The sequence below is a fragment of the Periplaneta americana genome, chromosome 2 (assembly GCF_040183065.1).
Source record: "Periplaneta americana isolate PAMFEO1 chromosome 2, P.americana_PAMFEO1_priV1, whole genome shotgun sequence".
NCBI lineage: Eukaryota > Metazoa > Arthropoda > Insecta > Blattodea > Blattidae > Periplaneta > Periplaneta americana.
In genome coordinates, this window is record NC_091118.1 from 47,290,408 (window position 1) to 47,312,616 (window position 22,209).

A 22,209-nucleotide genomic window follows, 5' to 3' on the forward strand; every position below is an offset into this window, starting at 1 on the left:
TAGGGCGGATGATCAAAGATTTCCCAACCGAATTGATCCAGCAATTCTCGAGTTGAAGCAGCAGTGTGCGGGCGGGCGTTGTCGTGAAAAAGCACAACTCCTCTTAAAAGCATTCCTCGCCGTAGTTTTCGTAAAGTCTCACAATAACGATTTGCATTGATCGTAGTGCCTTTTGGCATGAAATCCAGCAAAAGAACACCTTTGCGATCCCAAAAGACAGTAGCCATGACTTTTTGTGTTGAGAGAGTCTGTTTGAATTTTCTCGGTTTCTTGGGTGATGAGGAATGATGCCACTGACGTGATTGGCGCTTGGTCTCTGGGGTGTTGTGAGACACCCAGGTCTCATCACCAGTCACAATTTGATCAAGAAAGGCGTCTCCATCTGTGTGACATCGCATCAAGAATGTCAATGCTGAGGCCATTCTCTGAGTTTTGTGTTGGTCACTCAGTTGCCGTAGAACCCATCGTGCACAGATTTTGTGGTAGCCAAGATGTTGCGACACAATTTCACCAAGCAAACAACGAGAAATGTCAGGAAAGGCAATATGCAATTCGTCGAGTGATGTGCACCTGTCTTGCAAGATTCTGTCGTTCACTTTAGTCGTCTGTGATGAGTGATGGGCATCCGGGTCGAGTTTCATTGTGGACATTTGTTCGCCCATTGTTGAACATTTTGCACCATTTTCTCACATTTCTTTCATTCATTACAGTATCACCATACACTTCGTTCAACTGCCGGTAAATTTCTGCAGGTTTCAAATGTCGGGCATTCAAAAATCGAATCACACTCCTCACCTCACAGTCGGCGGGATTATCAATCACGTTGTTCATTTTGAAGTAACACAAAATGCACAATGGCGACTTGTTGCAACCAGTACTCACAACATTATGAGAACACATGTTAAGGAAGCCAGCTGACCTTCAAACAAGGAAGGGGAGTCAGCTGCGCGGCGGGTATGCGCGAACGGTCGTTATTTCCTGGATCCCCCTCGTATATAATACTACATTTAAATTCAGTTTCTTCTCATGCTTTCCCTTCTCCTCAGCTTTCTTCTCATTTTTTCCCTTTCCCAACCTACTGTTGCTACTTTTATTTGGTCTTTCAATAATGCAAGAAGCTACGGGTATGGGTTCGAAACCTATCTATGGCATCATTGGTCATTAATGGCGAAAAATTCGCTCCAGTGCTGGGGATCGAGCCCGGGACCCCCAGTTTTATGCACTGGGCACTCTAACCACTGAGCTACACCGAGGCTCACTCCACAACAGTGGATCGAATCTTTCTCCTTTGGTATTTTCCCTTAATGACCTTACTCCACGCACTGACTGGGGTCCCAGGTGATCCAACCAATTCCTTTTTCTCTTCCTGATCAGTTTCAGCATCATTCTTTCTTCAATCACTCTTTCCAACACAACTTCATTTTTTATTCTGTTTGTCCATTTCACATGTTCCATTCTTCTCCATGTCCACATTTCAAATGCTTCTATTCGCTTCTCTTCACTCGTCGTAATGTCCATGTTTCTGCCCCATACAAGGCCCCACAGTCCACACCTGTGGAGTAACAGCACGTCTGACCACAAAACCACGTGGCCTGGATTCGAATCCTGGTCGGAGCAAGTTACCTGGTTAAGATTTTTTTCCGAGGCTTTTCCTCAATTCAAAAGGAGCAAATGCTGGGTAACTTTCAGTGCTGGACCCTGGCATTATCACCTTCATTTCATTTAGACGCGAGACACTAAATAACCCGAGATATTGATACAGCGTCATAAAATAACACAATAATAATAATAAATAACACTCCACACAAAGCACTTCACTAGTCTCTTCCTTAGTTCTTTTTCCAGAGGTCCGCCGAAGATGCTCCTTTTTCTATTAAAACCTTCCTTTGGAATTGCTATCCTCATTTTGACTTTTTGGCAGCAGCTCATGTTACTGTTCATAGTACACCTCAAGTTTTTGAAGTTGTTCACTTGCTCTACTGTCTCATTTAGAATTCACAAGTTTACTTTCTTTATTTTGTGCAGTTATTAATGTACTAATATAAATTAGAACTTTAACTACACCACTGCCCAATTACATTGTGGGGTTTCATGGGGTGATTTGTGACCCACAATGTAAGACAGCTGAACTATGACTGATGGCTACAGATTTTCGTCAATTAACTAATTCTTACTCTGGGTGAAATCCAAAGATATATGCAAATGATATCTGGGGAGCATGTACTTTTTTTTATCGAGAGTTATGATGTATGTTTTGCAGGTGGAGTGATAGTTGTTGATGGCATGAAGTCTGCTTGCAAGCTGTTGCATAGCTTAAAATGGCATTATAGTATATATAATATCGACTTTCCATGCTTGTACCCGGGTTCGAATCTCAGCAGGTCCAACTGGAATTTGTAGTGGTACAGTAAAACCTGTTCAAGACGGAAGTGACATGGTCCTATTTTTTTTTCCGTTGTGGACAGGTTTCCATATTATTCAGATGTGAAATTAAAATGGAATATTTTATCATTCTTATACATGAAAAACAAAATGGCATGCCGCAAACTGCAAGACACTACTCACATTAAATCAGCCTTCTGTCGTTTATTCCATTGGTGAATCATTTTGATTAAAATATCATTTTCTGTATAAATGTTATCATGATTCCCCATTAGTCATTAAACACTACTAACGTTCACTAATCTCATTCAATTTAATATCTAACACTATACTATAATACTGGACTGTATATCACTGCACATTATTAATTTGACTAGGAGCCATCCATTAGAAGCCTTCAATTTTGGTTTATCTAATTTCTTTGACAGTTCAATGGCTTGCTTTACAGAATAGATCCAGAAATTGGCATGTTCTTTGAAAGGTCATGAAGAACCCACTCCCACCACAGTTAATTTATATCCACATAAACAGTTTCTTTCTGGTTCCTTTTATGTCATCAATATTGGACACAAGCCACTCACTCATTATGATCTTTATTTTTTAAAGTGTCACACCTGAGTTTTCCACAACTGAACTCCAACATTATTTCACATACACTTCGTTTCTAATCTTCCTTTAACTCGATAGCTTTTACTTCATCACTTAATGTTAATTCCACATATTACGCAACTTTTTTTCTTTTTTACCAGAAAATCACTACACTTCCGCTCTGTCTAGCTACGACAGTATATGGGTGTCAAAATCTTTGAAGGGACTCATCTGCCTAGTCAACAGGGTAATAAAATTTATGACCAACAGGCCAATACATCCTCGCACCCTCTAAAATTTTGCAAAGAAAACTTTTCATCTTAGTGACCTACATATTTCATATATTCCTTGAAATCACACTGTGTTTCAAAATATAGTTTACATGACATTAAAGCAGTGTATCCAAAATATTATTTCCGTTTTGAATAGTAGCAGAGTAGCAGGCAGTTTCCGTTTCCATGTTGGACATTTTCCGTTTTATTCAGTAAAAATTACACATAATAGATACGAATTTCGCCGGGACCAATAAACTGTTCCGAAATAGACAGGATTCCGGATTATTCAGGTTCCGATTTGAACAGGTTTCACTGTAGTAAGTTTATGCAGAGTATTCCCATTTTCCCTGCCAAAATTCTATCATTGATCCACTCATCATCATCATGCAGTGCCATATAGTTCACCTCCCATGACGCTAAAGTGGTGATAAAAAATAAATAACTATAGTTTCAGTGTGTCACTCCTAGATAGGAATGCTTGGGAGAATGACACAAAGTAAAATACCTGCCATTGAAAAAAAAAAAAGTATGCATACGAGATAATTACACTTTCTCTTAGAAGACTGATGTTGATAATGGTCCTAAAAGGCAAAGAAAATGCTATAGTGTATTTTCAAGCAGAAGGAATTAAACAATAACACACAAGTTATGAAAAATGAATTCTGCTGTTAATGAGCCACATTGCGCACACAGCACAGTGCATGCAGAAACAAGAAAGCTAACCAGGTTCACGCTGTAAAGGATAGCATATGACGGAGTGATGGGGAAATAAAAATACGAGGAGTCACGCTTCATAAAACCCGAGTCAGTAACTTCCTACAATCAAAACAGAAACAGCATCTCATTCATGCAGCTTTCAAAATTTTCAGGCCATTTGTATAGCATGACTGACAACAGCATTAAGGAATGTCAGGAGAAATCATAGTATAAAGGAAAAAAAAAACTTCCACAGCACTTCGTTGATCACTAATCCAAAGGATTAGTTTGAAATCAATCTGAATAACATCTGTGAGAAAACAATCAGTTAATAACTGACATACAGTTGGCCTGCATTTATAGTATGTCAAGAGACTGAGTAAAAAGTAATCAATTATGAACTTTTGAACACACTGCAGTACAATTCTCCTCCTTTTATTTGGGGTAGGAGGACCTGTCTGCTAACTAGAGATGGGATAAATTGTTCTTTTTAAGAAACCGTTTCGACTGTAACTGTTTCATAAACGAAGATGTTCCAAAATAACAGTTTCATAAGAATATGTTTAAAACATCGGTGCCAACTGTTCCAACCTCTCATCTGCTTCGGGAACATGTTTCAAAGCCCTTGAATCGTCTTTAAATCAGCTGTTTAGTGTATTATGACAACGAAAGTCATTTTTCGTAGGTTACTGTTAAGGGTACAGTAACTAACAACAATTCAAAATGAATCGATTTTAGTAAAAATAATGCATATAACCCTAGGAGGGTTTAATAACGATGACATTAGCCAATGATATTTTTCGCGGTATATTAATAATTAAAACTTTCAGAACAGCCCCGAGGTTCACTCAGCCTCCTATAAAATTGAGTACCGGGTCTTTCCCGGGGGTAAAAGGCGGTCAGAGTGTGGTGCCAACCACACCACCTCATTCTAGTGCCGAGGTTATGGAAAGCATGGGGCTCTACCTCCATGCCCCCCCAAGTGCCTTCATGGCATATTACAGGGATACCTTTACCTTTTACTATGTTTGGGAACCATGAACATATTCTTCATCAATGGACAGCTAATAATTAATATCAGATTTATTAGGGAATTTAATTCGTACAATTAAATTGCGCGATCCTATATAGACTACTGTTGAACGAAGGCCGTGTGGAACATGGATGATAATATTATATCTACTTTCGATTGGAGGTCAATGATAGCACTACACGTGGCCTTTGCAGACAGCAAAAAAGATAGAAACTGTTTAGAAATTGAACTGTTTATCTCTTAGAACCATGTGGAACGTTGAAGTGATCACTGGAGCAGTGTAACACTCTTTGGAACAGTTGGAACAGGTTATATCACGAAACTGTTTCAATTGTGAAACAGTTTCAAAAAAACTCTTCCAGCTTTTATTACCCATCTCTACTGCTAACCACCCCTGAATACAATGCAGAAGTAGTGGCTCAATTGTTAGGATTGCAGGCCTACACTGTACCAGAAATTTAAAGAAAAGTTGGACTAACTTTTATTACAAATGTTTTGTTGCTTAAATTTAAAAGCTTTGCATAGATCTTCGTTGTTCAACAGAAAAGTAAGCAAGCTGTGCTCTGCTATTGCTCACGAGATATACAAGACCAGCAAGCTTTGTAATGCAGACCGAAATATTTCTATAAAAGTATGGAAGAGGTCTCAACATAATGCTATCTAGACCATGGCAACTGAAATAAAATATTGTTTTAAAAGACGTAAATATAAATGCAGAGCTGAAAAGCAGCAATAAAACTTTTAAGATTTTATAATTAAATTTAATTATATAAATGCAATTTATATAGAATGAGTCAAACTTAAGTTACCAGCAATCTTACCAAGCAATGAGGTTTCTCTTTTAAGGTAAGCGTTCACTACATCATATCGCACTCCTCAGACAAATCGCATGCAACAGATATTTTAAGTGCAGTGCGTTCACTGTAACGGCTCTACTTTATCGCCTCATCGGATTCCCTATCAGCTGTTTAAAACATATGTCATACAATATTGACACTGCTGAAAACAGAGGAGTTGAGGTTAGGTCTATTAATCATGAGTGTTAGCGAATAAAAATTTGTAATTGTTTCATGCTTCTTAATTGAAGAGGAAGAAACAAAAGATATATTGGTTATATAATATTTATATAAGAAACGACTTGATTACTGTTAATGGGAATGCCTCAAATTATATAATTCTTCGCAGTTTTCTACAAGCAAAATAAGTTTTCCATCTGCCATTTTGGCGTGATACTGAACATGGCACAATGTAATAATAACAGTTTTGAGCAATTAAAATTGATTTATTAAAGAAGGCCATGATCGCACGCATTGGTAAAGTTGCTCATCCGAGAAACGTGGACAGATTTATCGAGAGCCGATGCGTGCAATACTAGTAGTGAATGCAGTTACATAACAATTACAGCAAAGATCGTCTTTTTCCAATCCATGCGATTTGTCCGAAGAGTGCGATACAATGTAGTGAATACCTTTACAGGTCGTATATGGGTTTTCCTGATTAGTTGTTCTCTCTAACCCAGTGCAGAATACGATGTATGGGTTTTTTCTTGTTAATTGTTTGTTTCAAGTTCAGCAACACAATTATTCTGCAGGCATTTTGCATTGTCGTTTTCCATTATACTTCGCGACAAATGTCCTGCATATGACTTTCTATGGTTTCACAACTCCCACGAATGAGAGAAGTATAGCACTGCCTAGTCAAGGAGTATCACTATCAAAAGAAACAAATGACGCTCAGAGATATTTTATTCTGAAATCCATTATCCTGTCAGGTATAAAGAGAATGAATTTCAAAATTCACCCAGAAAAAAAAAAATAATAATTTTAGCTCAAACCACTTCCTCTGTACAATTATTATAAATACGCAGGTTGTAATGCAATGTTCAAGCAGCAACACAATGAGAAAATGATTTCTCTCTCCTCTCGGATAGGACAGTGATATTATTACATAGCAATGATCTACTGTTGTTCTCACAATATGCAGGAGGTTTGTGTGTCTGAACTGTATTGAGAAAGATGTATTTTCAACCCTAATTAGATACACAGTAAAACAATGCATTTTCCTCGTTGAAACACGCCTACATTTCAAATAATGTTTCTTCTTATCGAGAATAGAACCTGTTTCTCTCCTCTTATTATTTAATAATTTAACATTCCCATGCTTATGTAGCCCCTGAAAAAAGCCAGGGAAATTTGCGTAAACACAACTACTTTTTTTTCCAGCACATACGTTTCAAAGAAGGAAATGTGTTCTTATGCTGGGTATCTAACTATGAGTCAATGTACCATTTTAGATAATAAAGACCAGCTACCATACACAATGTCCCTTTTGGAAAACTTCCGTTGATTCTGTAAGAACTTAGATTTACATTTGAACTAATTTCTTATGCACGTCTCTGCTCTGTTTTTCTTCGTTTTGTTTGTTTATTGCGTTTTCTTCTGTTTACAGATCAAGTATTATAACAACTAATCTGTAACAAAGATATATTAAAGGGGTATATTAGGTGCAAAATAAATATTCTTTCCTAGATCCAGCTGCTGCCTGGCGGACTTAAGACCAATTCACGTTACAGGAGATCAATAATTTTTTGTGTCTAAGACTGTACGTCTTTTTCAATAAATAATACGAAATATTTATTTTCAGTCAGTGACTTTACATTCTATATATGTGAGGTGCGAATCCTTACATTACATGAATTTAATATTGTATGAACGTTTTCATCGGTTTCATACCAACATTATCAGATACAACATTTTATACAGCAATATCATCTCTAATAAGTACATATGTCTCTACAACCAAAATACAATGTATATTAATGAGCATACAACATGATAAAAACAACATAATTTAGGACATCAATATATCTCTTTTCTTGTGTGACTACACCCTACTGTCAATTGATTAAAAAGCACACGTATGATTACAATACATGTACATATATAAAATTGCAGGTCTTCACTGATAAAATAATAAACCATGCTGTACGCAGTCTTCACACAGTCTTCACATAGCCTCTGCACAACCAACATCGAACGAATACACATGCTCGTATACAAGTAAGTTTCACATATTTGCTTTCTCAAACTGACTTTTCCTCAGATAACATAGTTCAAAAGCTTGATTTTACGTATTCACTAAAATTATAAACACTTTTTGTTATTTATTCAATAATACACGTAATTTATCCACTATGTAACTTAGTTAATTACCCAATCTAACAGTATGGAATTGTTCTTGTCATTTATTATTCATCTTAACTTAAATCACATAGATACAAAACCCCTGATACATTTGTCTTATCAATGTATTAATATGTTGTTGTTGTTGTTTTCTAATGCCAGGCGTTTGACAATAAAGTCATTTGACCTCTTGCACTCCAATATTTTTCAAAGATATTATCATGACTAGCCACTGAAGCACAGATTTTGAGGTGTTCCGAATCCATTTCTTGGTTTGAGTTGCACAATGGGCAATTAGGGGACTGATATATTCCAATTCTATGCAGGTGTTTGGCCAAACAATCATGGCCTGTTGCCAATCTAAATGCAGCTACAGACGATTTTCGTGGTAAATCGGGAATTAATTGTGGATTTTGATGCAGAGAGTTCCATTTTTTCCCTTGGGATTGAGTTATCAAATTTTGTTTGTTGAAGTCTAAGTATGTAGATTTAATAAATCTCTTCACAGAGTAATACGTAGATTTAGTAACAGGTCAGGTATCTTTAGCATTCATTCAGGAAGATATAGGTGGTTCTTACATATGGATCTCTGTAGATGAAACCTCAGACTCTATGAATAGATATATAGCAAGTATGATAGTAGGGAAACTTGACCCTGATGAACCTTCGATTCTGCACCTTGTATCTTTGTATGTGTTAAGGAACTTCCGAAAGTGAATAGCTAAACCATTGCTTATTTTGTAAACAAAGGCCTACAATCATTACACATCTTCCAGCTAAATTTGTATGCTGACTTTCACCTTACTATAACATTCCACAACAACTACAGTATTTGGACATCGTCTGTAAATTAACCATGTAAGTTTCTATCTACGCAACACGTCATATGAAATTTAATTAATTTTATAAAGTTAAGTCATTAACTTAATAATATATATACTTAAATTGATCCAATAATACACTTATCCAATGTCTTATCTTCTTCATGGGATTTAGTCACAATGTCATGATTTTTATCTTTAACAAACTCGTATTTGACAATGAATTTTGATTCTAGTTTATTTATTTTAATTACCTAACTTTATTACTTCTATCTTAGATTGAAGAGTATCACCGGTCATAATGCACGTTCAAGCATATGCCGCCAATCAACATCAAAAGACAACCTAATATTGAAACATATCATCTGTTACAAATGACGTCCACAACAACTTTGAATAATTAGGTCTCCAGGCATAACCTCAATTTATACATTATGACGTATATACATCTTTGGACGGTGAAAAGGCATGTAGTAGTGAAAACAAGAACATGGGCACAAACAAATCAGCTAGTATAGATCAAAGACTGTAATGCATCTCTTCACATAATATAGTATATAGTTTTTATTTTTATTTTATTATTTTATCAGTGAAGACCTGCAATTTTATATATGTACATGTATTGTAATCACACATGTCCTTTTTAATCGTCGACCTGGTTGGCAAGTTGGTATAGCGCTGGCCTTCTATGCCAAAGGTTGCGGGTTCGATCCCGGGCCAGGTCGATGGCATTTAAGTGTGCTTAAATGCGACAGGCTCATGTCAGTAGATTTACTGGCATGTAAAAGAATTCCTGCGGGACAAAATTCCAGCACATCTGGCGATGCTGATATAACCTCTGCAGTTGCGAGCGTCGTTAAATAAAACATAACATTTTTTTCCTTTTTAATCAATTGACAGTAGGGTGTAGTCACACAAGAAAAGAGATATATTGATGTCCTAAATTATGTTGTTTTTATCATGTTGTATGCTCATTAATATATATTGTATTTTGGTTGTAGAGACGTATGTACTTATTAGAGATGATATTGCTGTATAAAATATTGTATCTGATGATGTTGGTATGAAACCGACGAAAACGTTCATACAATATTAAATTCATGTAATGTAAGGACTCGCACCTCACATATACAGAAAGTAAAGTCATTGACTGAAAATAAATATTTCGTATTATATATCATAGACTTTTCTGAAAATTAATCAAAATGAATTGCAAAATATTTTTCAATACAGTTCAGACAATTCACTAATGCAAACAGAAAATGTTGATCTTGTTTTCTAATACCAGGCGTTTGACAATAAAGTCATTTGACCTCTTGCACTCCAATATTTTTCAAAGATATTATCATGACTAGCCAATGAAGCACAGATTTTGAGGTGTTCCGAATCCATTTCTTGGTTTGAGTTGCACAATGGGCAGTTAGGGGACTGATATATTCCAATTTTATGCAGGTGTTTGGCCAAACAATCATGGCCTGTTGCCAATCTAAATGCAGCTACAGACGATTTTCGTGGTAAATCGGGAATTAACTGTGGATTTTGATGCAGAGAGTTCCATTTTTTCCCTTGGGATTGAGTTATCAAATTTTGTTTGTTGAAGACTAAGTATGTAGATTTAATAAATCTCTTCACAGAGTAATACGTAGATTTAGTAACAGGTCTGTAAGTAGCAGTGCTGCCCTTCTTTGCTAAAGCATCCGCATTCTCGTTTCCCAGGATTCCACAATGGGATGGTATCCATTGGAATACAATTCTTTTATTGAGTGATAATAATTGAGAGAGCATTTTAGTTATTTCTGCTGTTTGAGATGAAGGTGTGTGTTTAGAGACGATTGATAGAATAGCTGCTTTGGAGTCTGACAATATAACTGCATTCCTAAATTTATTGATGTGGCATAGAAGATTCCTGAGACATTCATTTATTGCAATGATTTCACCATCAAAACTTGTTGAAACTGAAAATGTACACCAGCAGAATTGTTACCAGCTTAATGCAAACAATTAACAGGGAAAACCCACACATTGTATCTTGCACCAGGCTTAGGGAAAACAACTAAGTGGGAAAACTCAATGTGTTGTCCATCAAAAAGCAACCTCTTGGCTCGGTAAGAATGTCGATCAGTTAGGGTTTGATCTACTCTATATTATTAACGTTATACAATTCAGAAATTCTGTTGTAACTTGAATAATTTGAATAATTTCAAGGAAAAATTGTTCTGGGGCCAGGTATTGATCCCGGGACCCTTCGCTTAGCGCGCAAATGCTGTAATTACTGTAATTGTGTGCACTCACAGTTGAGTTCTGGAGTCTTGTCAGCTCATATGAGTTGTGTGGATATAAAAGGAAAAATTGTAACGGTGTCGTGTATGGTTCCTGGGGTAGCTCAGTCGGTAGAGCGTTCGCACGCTAAACGAAGGGTTCCGGGATCGATACCCGGCCCCGGAACAATTTTTCCTTGAAATTATTCAAACCTGCTTTACAGGGAGCTACTACCTGAAAGCTAGATTTGTATCTGTTGTAACTTGTTTATCAAATCACTAACATCTCTGATTTTGCATGCTTGGTTATCAAGAATTGGTTTCAATTTTTTTTTATATCATTTCTCTTGATTACAGTTAACACATTTAACATGAGTTTCGCAACTAGCAACACATTTCTTAGATACTTTAATGAATTGCATATGGAATTTAGAACATAAAAAAAATTCTTGACAGCATAGTGCTCCTTGTCTTTCATATTAATGAAGCACTTTATTTGAAAGTCATTTTCGTTTTGTGGTGCTTACAATAAAACCATATTTTTTTAAACGTAAATTATGAATTCTAGATAGTTTACTAGGTAACTAAAGAGACTGTAACTCCTCATGCTGGCTGGAAATAGTAATTTTTCAAATTCCCTATAAAATTGTACCTTTAGAAAAAAATAAAGACTCGCATTTTCCTCTTTTCTGACCTGACAGAAGGTGATTTACATGGTACACAACAATACACCACAGTTCTAAATTTTCATAAAACTATCTCAAACATAAATAACATAAATAATGCATACTAAATACTGATGTGACATCTGGTGGCTACGAACCCAGTAGGGATTTTTTTAGTTCAAAACTAGCATACCTTTCCCATCCAAGAGTATCTTGTAGGCAAGGGCCTTGCTTGGAGGTGTCAGCTATAAGTGTGGTGAGAGAGACAGCATGTTAGATCATAATCACGGGCTGCAGTTTTTGCAGTTAACTGAGAGGCAATTATTATTATTAGATGTCTATACTATCTATTTCAAAATTTAGAATTCTAATAATCATTTACTGAAACATTAGCCTCAAAGTTTGCAATGTTTCAATGTACAGTAGTTACAAATATATAGCACGAAGCAATTAAAACACGAAAAACAAGATTGGTTGAACAAAAAAAAAAAATCTCAATTCTCCAACAAAAAATTCCCATGAGCCACCACTGTCATGTAGCCTGTTGGCTTGTGTCAACTTGTCGTCTAAGGGCTCTGCAGTTTCACACAGAGTTGCCACCTGGCCCAGACTTGGCGAGATTATTTCGAAAGCACTTAGTTTGTTCTGTACCAACCTACTTACCATCGAATGTTATTTTGTCCCACTAGAATATGTTTCATAATCAGCAAAAACGAGGTACTATGAAGTAAAACCACCTATCTTAAACCATTATTTTGTATTATTCTTTCACGAAACAAATATTTTTTAGTCTTCAACAAAAATAGGCCATCCTCATTATACAGCGGTACAACTAAAACAAGCGTACCATTCATATATGGTTTCAGTAATGCCATATATAACCTAAGCTTTCCATAGGTTAGCGGTCAGTATGTCTAAAGATTTAATGTCTAATACAGTAGTCTAATTCCTTAGGTCTAATGACAGAAGGTCTACGAAAGCAGATCTAATACCAATAAGTCTAATGTAAAATGAAATTCATTACAACTGTTTAACTTACAATCATGTCCAATATCTCTATGTCTAACTTCCAATATTGTCTAATATCAATATGCCTAATGTAAAATGAAATTCGATACAACTATGTTTAACTTACAATCATGTCCAATACCTCTACACCTAACTTCAAATGTTGTCTAAGCTGTGAAAAGTAAAAAATGTGCAACAGATATCGACTCCTAAAATGTTTGAATAGAGAAAATTATATATTTACAGGCCTACGCAATAAAAATTCAACACAGGAAATTATATATTTGTATACAGTAAAAATGACATTTTTATATCTGTGATCATGATACATAATATACTGTCATTCCTGCAATAACTCCTATGAGACATATTTATTGATTTTCAGATTTTTGCTCTATTAAATAACTAAAATAGTGATACAACAAATAATAAAATCGCCTATATGTAATTATATTTCTTTCTTTCGAAAATGTAAGAATTCACAATCTCCTATCTACCACTGCTATAGAATGAATAAAATGCGTTTTTTCTTCCTACTGAAAAATTTTATATTTTGCACATAGGAGTTATTGCAGGAACAACAACGATACTCATATATTGAAAAGGTAGTTCAACCCTTCTAATTTTCCTCTAATGGTTCAGTTTGCAATTTGAGCCCAAAGCATAAGGTTCTTAGAAAGAGTGATCACTTACTGAGATTATTGAATAGACATTGTTTCCAATTAGGCAATGGTTTTTTCGGATCAGAGAGTGGTAACACTGATAATATATTGATAGTATTTAGGAGTTGCATTTTAATAAAATTATCCCGTTTTTCAAATTGCACCATCAAGTTAATGGACATGTTACTAGAGTATTAGATCATACTTCATTAGACATTACTTGTGTTTAGACTTAATTCAAAATTAGATATTTTGGCATGAAAACTTTTTCAATTAAACGATTTTAGACACCAAATAGACATTGTTTCCAATTAGATATGTCGATATTAGACTATGCGTCAGTAGATATTATTTGTGATTAAACTTAATCCAAAATTAGATATTTTGGCACGAGACCTTTTCCATTGTTCATGGATAAATTGTAGACTTATTTTTCATTAGACGTAATTGCTGACCAGACATTATGTACTTTAGACCTCGTACATTTCGATGTACTGCTGACCTAGTGTTGATACTGCCAAATTAATTTAAACTAGCACTTGCACGTTCGTTCATTCTATAATTTGATTAAGACCAGTAGTGTATACCGATCCAATTTATCACCATCTTACATACGCATACTTCATACTTGCGGCACATTTCTTTCGTACATTCATTCTTAGCACTGCGCCCAAGGTTTGAGGAGAGGTGGCAACTCTATTCTCACGAGATGCTAGCCTGTTGAGACAAATCTAACAGGGCACTTTGTGAGCAAGAAACGGCCTTACGAATTTTGACATACTAAGCATTTCTATTACACTTCAAAAACCCAATGCCCTTAGGATTAATCCCACAAACTCAGAATCTAATGGTGGGTATGGCCATCAATCACAAAAGACGAATGATGCATTCCTTAATACTGTTGCAGCATAATAGTCTTCTTTTAATTATTGTTATATTACAATTTTTGAACATGCTAATATATATTAACAAAGTTTCTGATAACGCAATAATGCCATTACATCTGGATGTAACTAATTCCTAAAGCTACAAAACAGATATGCAAAATGCTGGAATTCATTTGTTGGTTGGCTGTTGCTAACATCTTCAAGTGTAGTCTTTCAGTGTACAAAATTTCATATTCACTTTTTTCTGGACTGGGACTAGGTCTACTTGGTTAATTTAGTACAAACTAGCAATTCAGTGCGTTGGTTAAGAAACCTTAAAAATATATATTTATAAAAATAATATTTGTGGACTATTAATGTAAAATGTTGAAATGAAGACTATGTATACTATTTTAAATAGCAAGCCAATTTGTATTTCAATGTCATTTGTCAGATATAATCTTCTGAAAAAGATAATACAAATATAATTTATATAGAGTGAACCACAAGTGATATCATTAATTACAGGAGGTTATTCTTTGAGACATTTAAACAGAAACGTTTAATAAAATTATTTTGCTTGTTTTTGCTTCCTTCTGGAGATAAAAATTGTTTTATACGAAACATTTCATAAAGTGTTTTGAGAAAGCCAATGATTTAATTTCCAATATGCTCAGTCAATTTAAGAGAGAAATGTATTATGATAATAGATGACTGAAAGAATTTTAGTTTTGTCCTTTAAATGTGTAGAAATTTGATCCGAACAAATGTAAAACTGAAAAATTCCTTTCAAGACCGGAAAGTTACATTTGTTACAATCAAATTTCTACACATTTAAAGAACAAAAACTAAAATTCTTTTAATCATTTATTGTCATAATCCTGCTCTCTTAAACTGACTGACAATATTGGGAATTCAATCAATGGCTTTCCCAAAACACGTCATGAAATGCTTCATGTAAAACAATTTTTATATCAAAAGGAAGCAAAAACGAACAAAATTGTATTATTTTTTTGTTTGAAATATCTCAAAGAATAACCTCCTGGAATTAATGACAATACTTACCATTCACTCTGTATTTGTGGCATATTTAGCAGCACTATAATTTGTTGAAATAAATTATATTTTTAACAGCTAGTCATTCTGTAATTCAGTACCATTTGTTAAATATCTTTAAAAAAACTCTTAAGTAACCTTTGTGGATGATTTAACAATAATGTAATCTAATAAAGCACTATTTTTTAACAGTAAAGAAGCCTATTCTAGACTATACACACACTCACGCACACATACATATATACACCGAATAAATAATTGATGCATTTGTTTTGGAAGAGGGGATCAGTGAGTGGTAAGTTCTTAAATTCATCTGAGAAGTTACTCTTTAGGGGTGGGGGGGGGGAGATATGGGGAAAGTTGATAATAAATTGCATGTCTGAAGTAGGGATATGAGTAAAACTGAATTCATTACCCTAATGATGGAATAATAGTAACAGGGATGCATGAAAATGAGCAGAATTTTTAACAAAATCACAGGAGCTCTATTATTCAGGAACAAGGATTTTTTTTTCTACATGCTGTAAGCCTGACAGAGGCTCTCCAGCTCTACTACCCTGCTAAAGAATCCCAAGTGAAGGATTTTTATTGCCTTTGACTGGATTATAACCGTGAATCTCGACTATAATGACCTTTTTACAAGTTTCATACCATTAATTTCCAGCTCACAGTCACCCTGATCGAGTTAATTGACTTTCAGAGAGCCCCGCAAGGCATAACAAAACAAAAAACTCACTTCTTTGCAACCGATCTCCAAGTAACAAACGAATGCAAGCAGCTCACACAATATATTTCATCTCATATGAGAGCATTACTTACTGCGATGGTGCCTTGACGTGGATATTTCGTTGATGCAACATACGAAGACTTCACAGTTAGGACGACAGCATTCATCAAATTCTTTGCTGCCTGAATAAGTGATGTTGCACTATCCAACTGCAGAAACAAATAAAGAGAAGTATTAAATACCAGCAGAGTTCATATAGGTCAGTTTCTGTCAGATGCGTTTCCAATTCACTGTGGGCTAAAGCAAGGAGATGCACTATCACCTTTACTTTTTAACTTTGCTCTAGAGTATGCCATTAGGAAAGTGCAGGATAACAGCGAGGGTTTGGAATTGAACGGGTTACATCAGCTGCTTGTCTATGCGGATGACGTGAATATGTTAGGAGAAAATCCACAAACGATTAGGGAAAACATGGGAATTTTACTGGAAGCAAAGTAAAGAGATAGGTTTGGAAGTAAATCCCGAAAAGACAAAGTATATGATTATGTCTCGTGACCAGAATATTGTACGAAATGGAAATATAAAAATTGGAAATTTATCTTTTGAAGAAGTGGAGAAGTTCAAATATCTGGGACCAACAGTAACAAAAATATATGATACTCGGGAGGAAATTAAACACAGAATAAATATGGGAAATGCGTGTTATTATTCGGTTGAGAAACTTTTATCATCCAGTTTGCTGTCCAAAAATCTGAAAGTTAGAATTTATAAAACAGTTATATTACCGGTTGTTCTGTATGGTTGTGAAACTTGGACTCTCACTTTGAGAGAGGAGCAGAGACTACGGGCGTTTGAGAATAAGATTCTTAGGAAAATATTTGGGGCTAAGAGGGATGAAGTTACAGGAGAATGGAGAAAGTTACACAACACAGAACTGCATGCATTGTATTCTTCACCTGACATAATTAGGAACATTAAATCCAGACGTTTGAGATGGGCAGGGTATGTAGCACGTATGGGCGAATCTAGAAATGCATACAGAGTGTTAGTTGAGAGGCCGGAGGGAAAAAGACCTTTAGGGAGGTCGAGACATAGGTGGGAAGATAATATTAAAATGGATTTGAGGGAGGTGGGATATGATGACAGAGAATGGATTAATTTTGCTCAGGATAGGGACCAATGGCGGGCTTATATGAGGGCGGCAATGAACCTCCGGGTTCCTTAAAAGCCAGTAAGTAAGTAAGTATTAAATACCAGTATTTTTATTAGAAACTTTCCTCATTAGAGAATTGTCACGAGGACAAAGTATACTCTAGCAATTTGTTTGATTTTGTAAAAGAAAATTATTATTACATTACAGTAGAACCACAGTCTAGTATATACAATCACAATGCTTGAGTTGTTGAAGTTGCTAGGAACAACAGACTGTGCAGGTACTATTTCGCATTGTCTGTAATGAGGCGATAGTAGCGATCCTAGTGGTTAGCAACTATCTATGGATGCATATTTACTATATACTAAGCTTCGTGACTGTATATACTAGACTGTGGTAGAACCTCTATTATCCGTGGTAATGAAGGGGGTGGACTGAGATAACCCATATCATAAAAGATTTTCATAAATTAAGTGCATAATACTTAGGCCTATAGTTTCGTAATTTTCTCCATAGTCTTGTGTTTAACATGCTAGTTAATTGACCAAAAGTTCTCTAATTTAAGTCTGGTTGTCATGACAGGTTTTAAGGGCCCAAGGGAACTCCTTGTGATGGTTGTCTCAGCGAATATAGGAGTAGAGGTCTCGTGTTATAGATTTACACACTTGTACTGTATACACTTTACCCTTGTTTTACTTGCATTAAATAGCGCACAGTTGTAACGCCAATCTCGTATTCTGATTCAATATGAGATACTGTACAGTTTATCCTTTCCCAAACTACTCAATTATATTATTTACGCTTTTTTTCGATACTTAGCATAACAAGTTTTCTTTTGATACCCATGGAAAACATTTTACATATAAGTTATACAGTACGGCAACTCCAACAGTAGAACAAGGACTGATTGGTACATGGGTTTTACAATGGGGTAATTTCCTTGAAAGCAGGTAGCAACTATTTTAAAAGTTGGGAAAAACACCCCCACCCATGAGGAGAGAGAGAGGGAGAGAGGGGCAGATGGGGAGACGAGAAGAGGGGAGAAAGAGAGGGAGGGAGAGGGGAGGGGAGGAGGGAGAGGGGGACAAGGGGAGAGGGAGAGAGAACAATCGGATAATCAGTTGATCGGTTAATAGGGTGACGGATATTCGGGGTTCTACTATATATAAGCCTTATCTAAAACTGATAAGAATGTGACAAGGATTTAAACAAATTTACAAATACTGAAATACAGACATTTACAATTGTAAGTTATATCAATGGTTTCTTAGAAAAGCTATGGATCCTTCAAGAGCTAACAACACAATAAATTTGAATGAATGGATTTTTAGATTATGCATTTGTCAAAATAATTTTACAAAATGAGGAATAGTTCTTCTGGTTCGTATCATACGGCCTATTACTTTAATTTCTCTACGTTTATATTTTTCTAAATAATAGGGAATGATGGGCTCGTAAGTACTTTTCTTTTCTTTGTTAACATCATCAGATTGACCACTGTATCTTTCAAAGCGAACAGATCACTAAGCTAATATCAGAATTGTTTTTATAGGCCATATATATCAATTTATATTGCTTCCATTTTCTGCCAAACTAAATAGTTCCTCATGTACTGTGAATTACGATTCTGTCAACCAAAAAATCTTCATCACCACGGAAACGGCAACAAATAGGCCTAGATATAAAAATAGTATATGAAATGTATCACCACGGAAATGGCAACAAATAGATATAAAAAGGTATATGAAATATATCACCACGGAAATGGCAACAAATAGATATAAAAATGGTATATGAAATATATGTAGGTGAATTTGTGTATGTAAAAATATGTATGTGAAACGGAGTATGCCAAGTGTCAGTAAGTGAATTGCTTGTAGACTGAATGACAGTGTGTCAATAGACAGTATGTGAGATGTCTTGTAGACCAAATCCTGTCTGTGAAGAGTCATGTAACCGAATCCTACATATTATGTCCTGCTTGTGAACAATTTACTGCAAACAGAAAATTAATAAAACGAGTGCATATTGTACAAACATTCCTTAAGTTTAGTACAATAGTTTGTCGGTAGTACTGAAAAGCTATAGAGATCAGAGGTAACTTGGGGAGTTTCGTGTCTAGATGTTTTGGATTAGCCAAGTATAACAAACCCAACACTTTAGGTATGGTACTAAAGGGTGGCTATAAAGTCTGGAACCATAGGAGAAATGATGAGCAGCGCATTTCCATATGTTCATCACCATTTTCAGCATACTTCCTAAAACATTTTACCATGTTTCCTTGAATCCACTTCAACTTGTGAGAATTCAGAGCAGCCGTTGTGATAGTTATCCTTTTCCAGAGATGATCCAGATTCCTCATTTTTGCAGCATATACCCGAGCTTTAAAAATTTTCATATGGCAAAGTCAGATCAGGTGACCATGCAGTCCATTCCACAGGGTGATCAGAAAACAATATAAAGCACTACGGTTCCAGAATTTATAGCCACCTTGTACAGTAGAATCACTCTTATCCAGCACCAAAGGGACCAGGCTAGTTCTGGATACGAGATTTTGCCGGATAATTGAAAAAATATCAGTATATACAAAAAAAGTTCATATTTCATGGTGCCAAATGTTGAAACTGCAGCTATGTGAAGCTTATTTCTCTATCACTTGCTCATAACTGAATAAACATAAAAATTGTGTGAATTTTCCTTATTTTTTTTATTTATTTCAGTAGGTTATTTTACGATGCTTTATCAACATTTTAGGTTATTTAGCGTCTGAATGAGATGAAGGTGATAATGCCGGCGAAATGAGTTCGGGGTCCAGCACCCAGCATTTGCTCATATTGGGTTGAGGGGAAAACCCCAGAAAAAACCTCAACCAGGTAACTTGCCCTGACCAGGAATTGAACCCAGGCTACCTGGTTTCGCGGCCAGATGCACTAACCATTACTGCACAGATGTGGACAATTTTCCTTATTAAAACACATCACACAACACAAATAATACACTAATAACAGGTTCGAATATTCACTGAAAATTAAACTTCGTGCGAACTTCCTAATGTGGCAACACTGACGGCCCGAACATAACTAAATAAACATAAAAACTGTGTGGATTTTCTTTTACTAAAGCACATCACACAACACAAATAATACACTAATTTTAGGTCGAATATTCACTGAAAACGGAAGTTCGTGCTAACTTCCTAATGTGGCAATACTGATATCCAGAATATAATTAAAAAAAAAACAAACATAAAACTGTGTAGACTTTTTTTTTTATTAAAACTCTTAACACAACACAAATAATACACTAATTTTAGATTCAAATATTCACTGAAAATGAAAGTTCGTGCGAACTTCCTAATGTGGCCCAGATTGTAGCAATGTGACAGATTCAAAATTTTTCTTTTTGCACAGCCAAAAGTGCCGTTGTTTTGGTATTGCTGGTTATTTGGGTGCCAGTTACGATGGGATTTTACTGTATATTAAAATTACAGAAAGAGATACTCAAACCATTATAAAACATGTAAATAGCATAATATAAAACAAAAGTACGATCATTAGCCAAATGGTTAGTACACTGGCCTTCCATACCTAAAGCTTGAGTTCAAATCCCTGCAAGTTCAAATGGAATGTCGTATCGTCATCATCATCCCATGGTGCAGAGAAGAGACATTTTATGATGACATTATCTACAGTTTTAGCATATTCCTTTTAAAGGTATGACTAGAGTCAATAATGAGCAATCAGAATACCAGCCAATAAGAAGAAAATGGCAAAGAATATCACATATGTTCCTTACCCCAGACACAATGAGCTCGCCACTGATGTTCTGGACATCAGCCTTTACTTTGGAAGTAATGTTCATCTGATGGCAGTAGAGGGCAATCCTCTGGAGATAGGCCAGTAAATCCTTCTTTGTGGAAGACTCTGGACATTGATCTGCGATCTGGCGTGTCAGCTTGTCTAATTTAGTACCAGCCTCTGAGATCTTCTTTGCTGCATTGATCACATCCATTGTTGTTTTCAAGGGACCGCGACCCCTGTTAAAAGTAAAACCAATACTTGAATTAAGATTGCTGATGATATGGCGTTGTTAGCAGAAGAGGAGATGATACTAAGGGATATGCTACTGAAGCTAAATGACAGCTGTGAGGAGTATGGAATGAAGATAAATTCAAACAAGACGAAGATCTTGGTTATAACCTTAATAATTGTTTTATTAATTGAATATGTACAATAAGACTACAAACACTTTATCACTTTTCAACACAGTATAACAGAAACACTTGCATTCAACATAGTGGGGACTATGTTGAAAAGTCATGAAGTGTTTGCAGTCTTATTGGACATACTCCATTAATAAAACAATTATTAAGGTTACTTTTTGACTCTCCCTCGTAGAAAGAAAAATAAAGAATGTAAACTTGCAAATTGGAAATGAAGCAATGAAATAAATGAATACTTAAATTTACCTGCACAACACAAAAATGTTTCCTTTCTTTTGTTTTCTCTATATCATAATCGTAACAGATGTAAGCGCACTCTTAATGGAAGAAAATTTCAACACTTGTATAAAGTTATTAAAATGTCACGAAAGATTTCACAGTCCCGTAATTTTGGTAAAAAGTATGTATGTATGTATGTAATGCCTACCAACTTCACTTTATGTGATTCGGGTTTTGCATATTGCGGATAGCTGGAAGAACTGTGACCCATTTTCTAGTTGCACACCACTTCAGCAGGCCATGCTGTACATGATGTGTACCGGTATCTGTGGAGAGTTATGTCGTGTACTAGGGTGAGTATATGTGTAAGTGTAGTGTATGGAATGAGGATGATGA

At 35.5% G+C, this 22,209-nt stretch overlaps 1 protein-coding gene across 2 annotated transcripts in view; it reads right to left on the minus strand.

Moving 5' to 3' along the window:
• alpha-Cat (catenin alpha) overlaps positions 1-22,209 on the minus strand; it is an 87,608-nt gene that overhangs the window by 9,595 nt on the left and 55,804 nt on the right. For both annotated transcript variants that reach the window (XM_069816765.1, XM_069816758.1), the window contains exons 16-17: positions 21,168-21,408; positions 16,312-16,428 (exon numbers count right to left, since the gene is read on the minus strand). In XM_069816765.1, the coding sequence (XP_069672866.1) occupies positions 16,312-16,428; positions 21,168-21,408 (358 nt within the window). The remainder of the gene's footprint in view (positions 1-16,311; positions 16,429-21,167; positions 21,409-22,209) is intronic.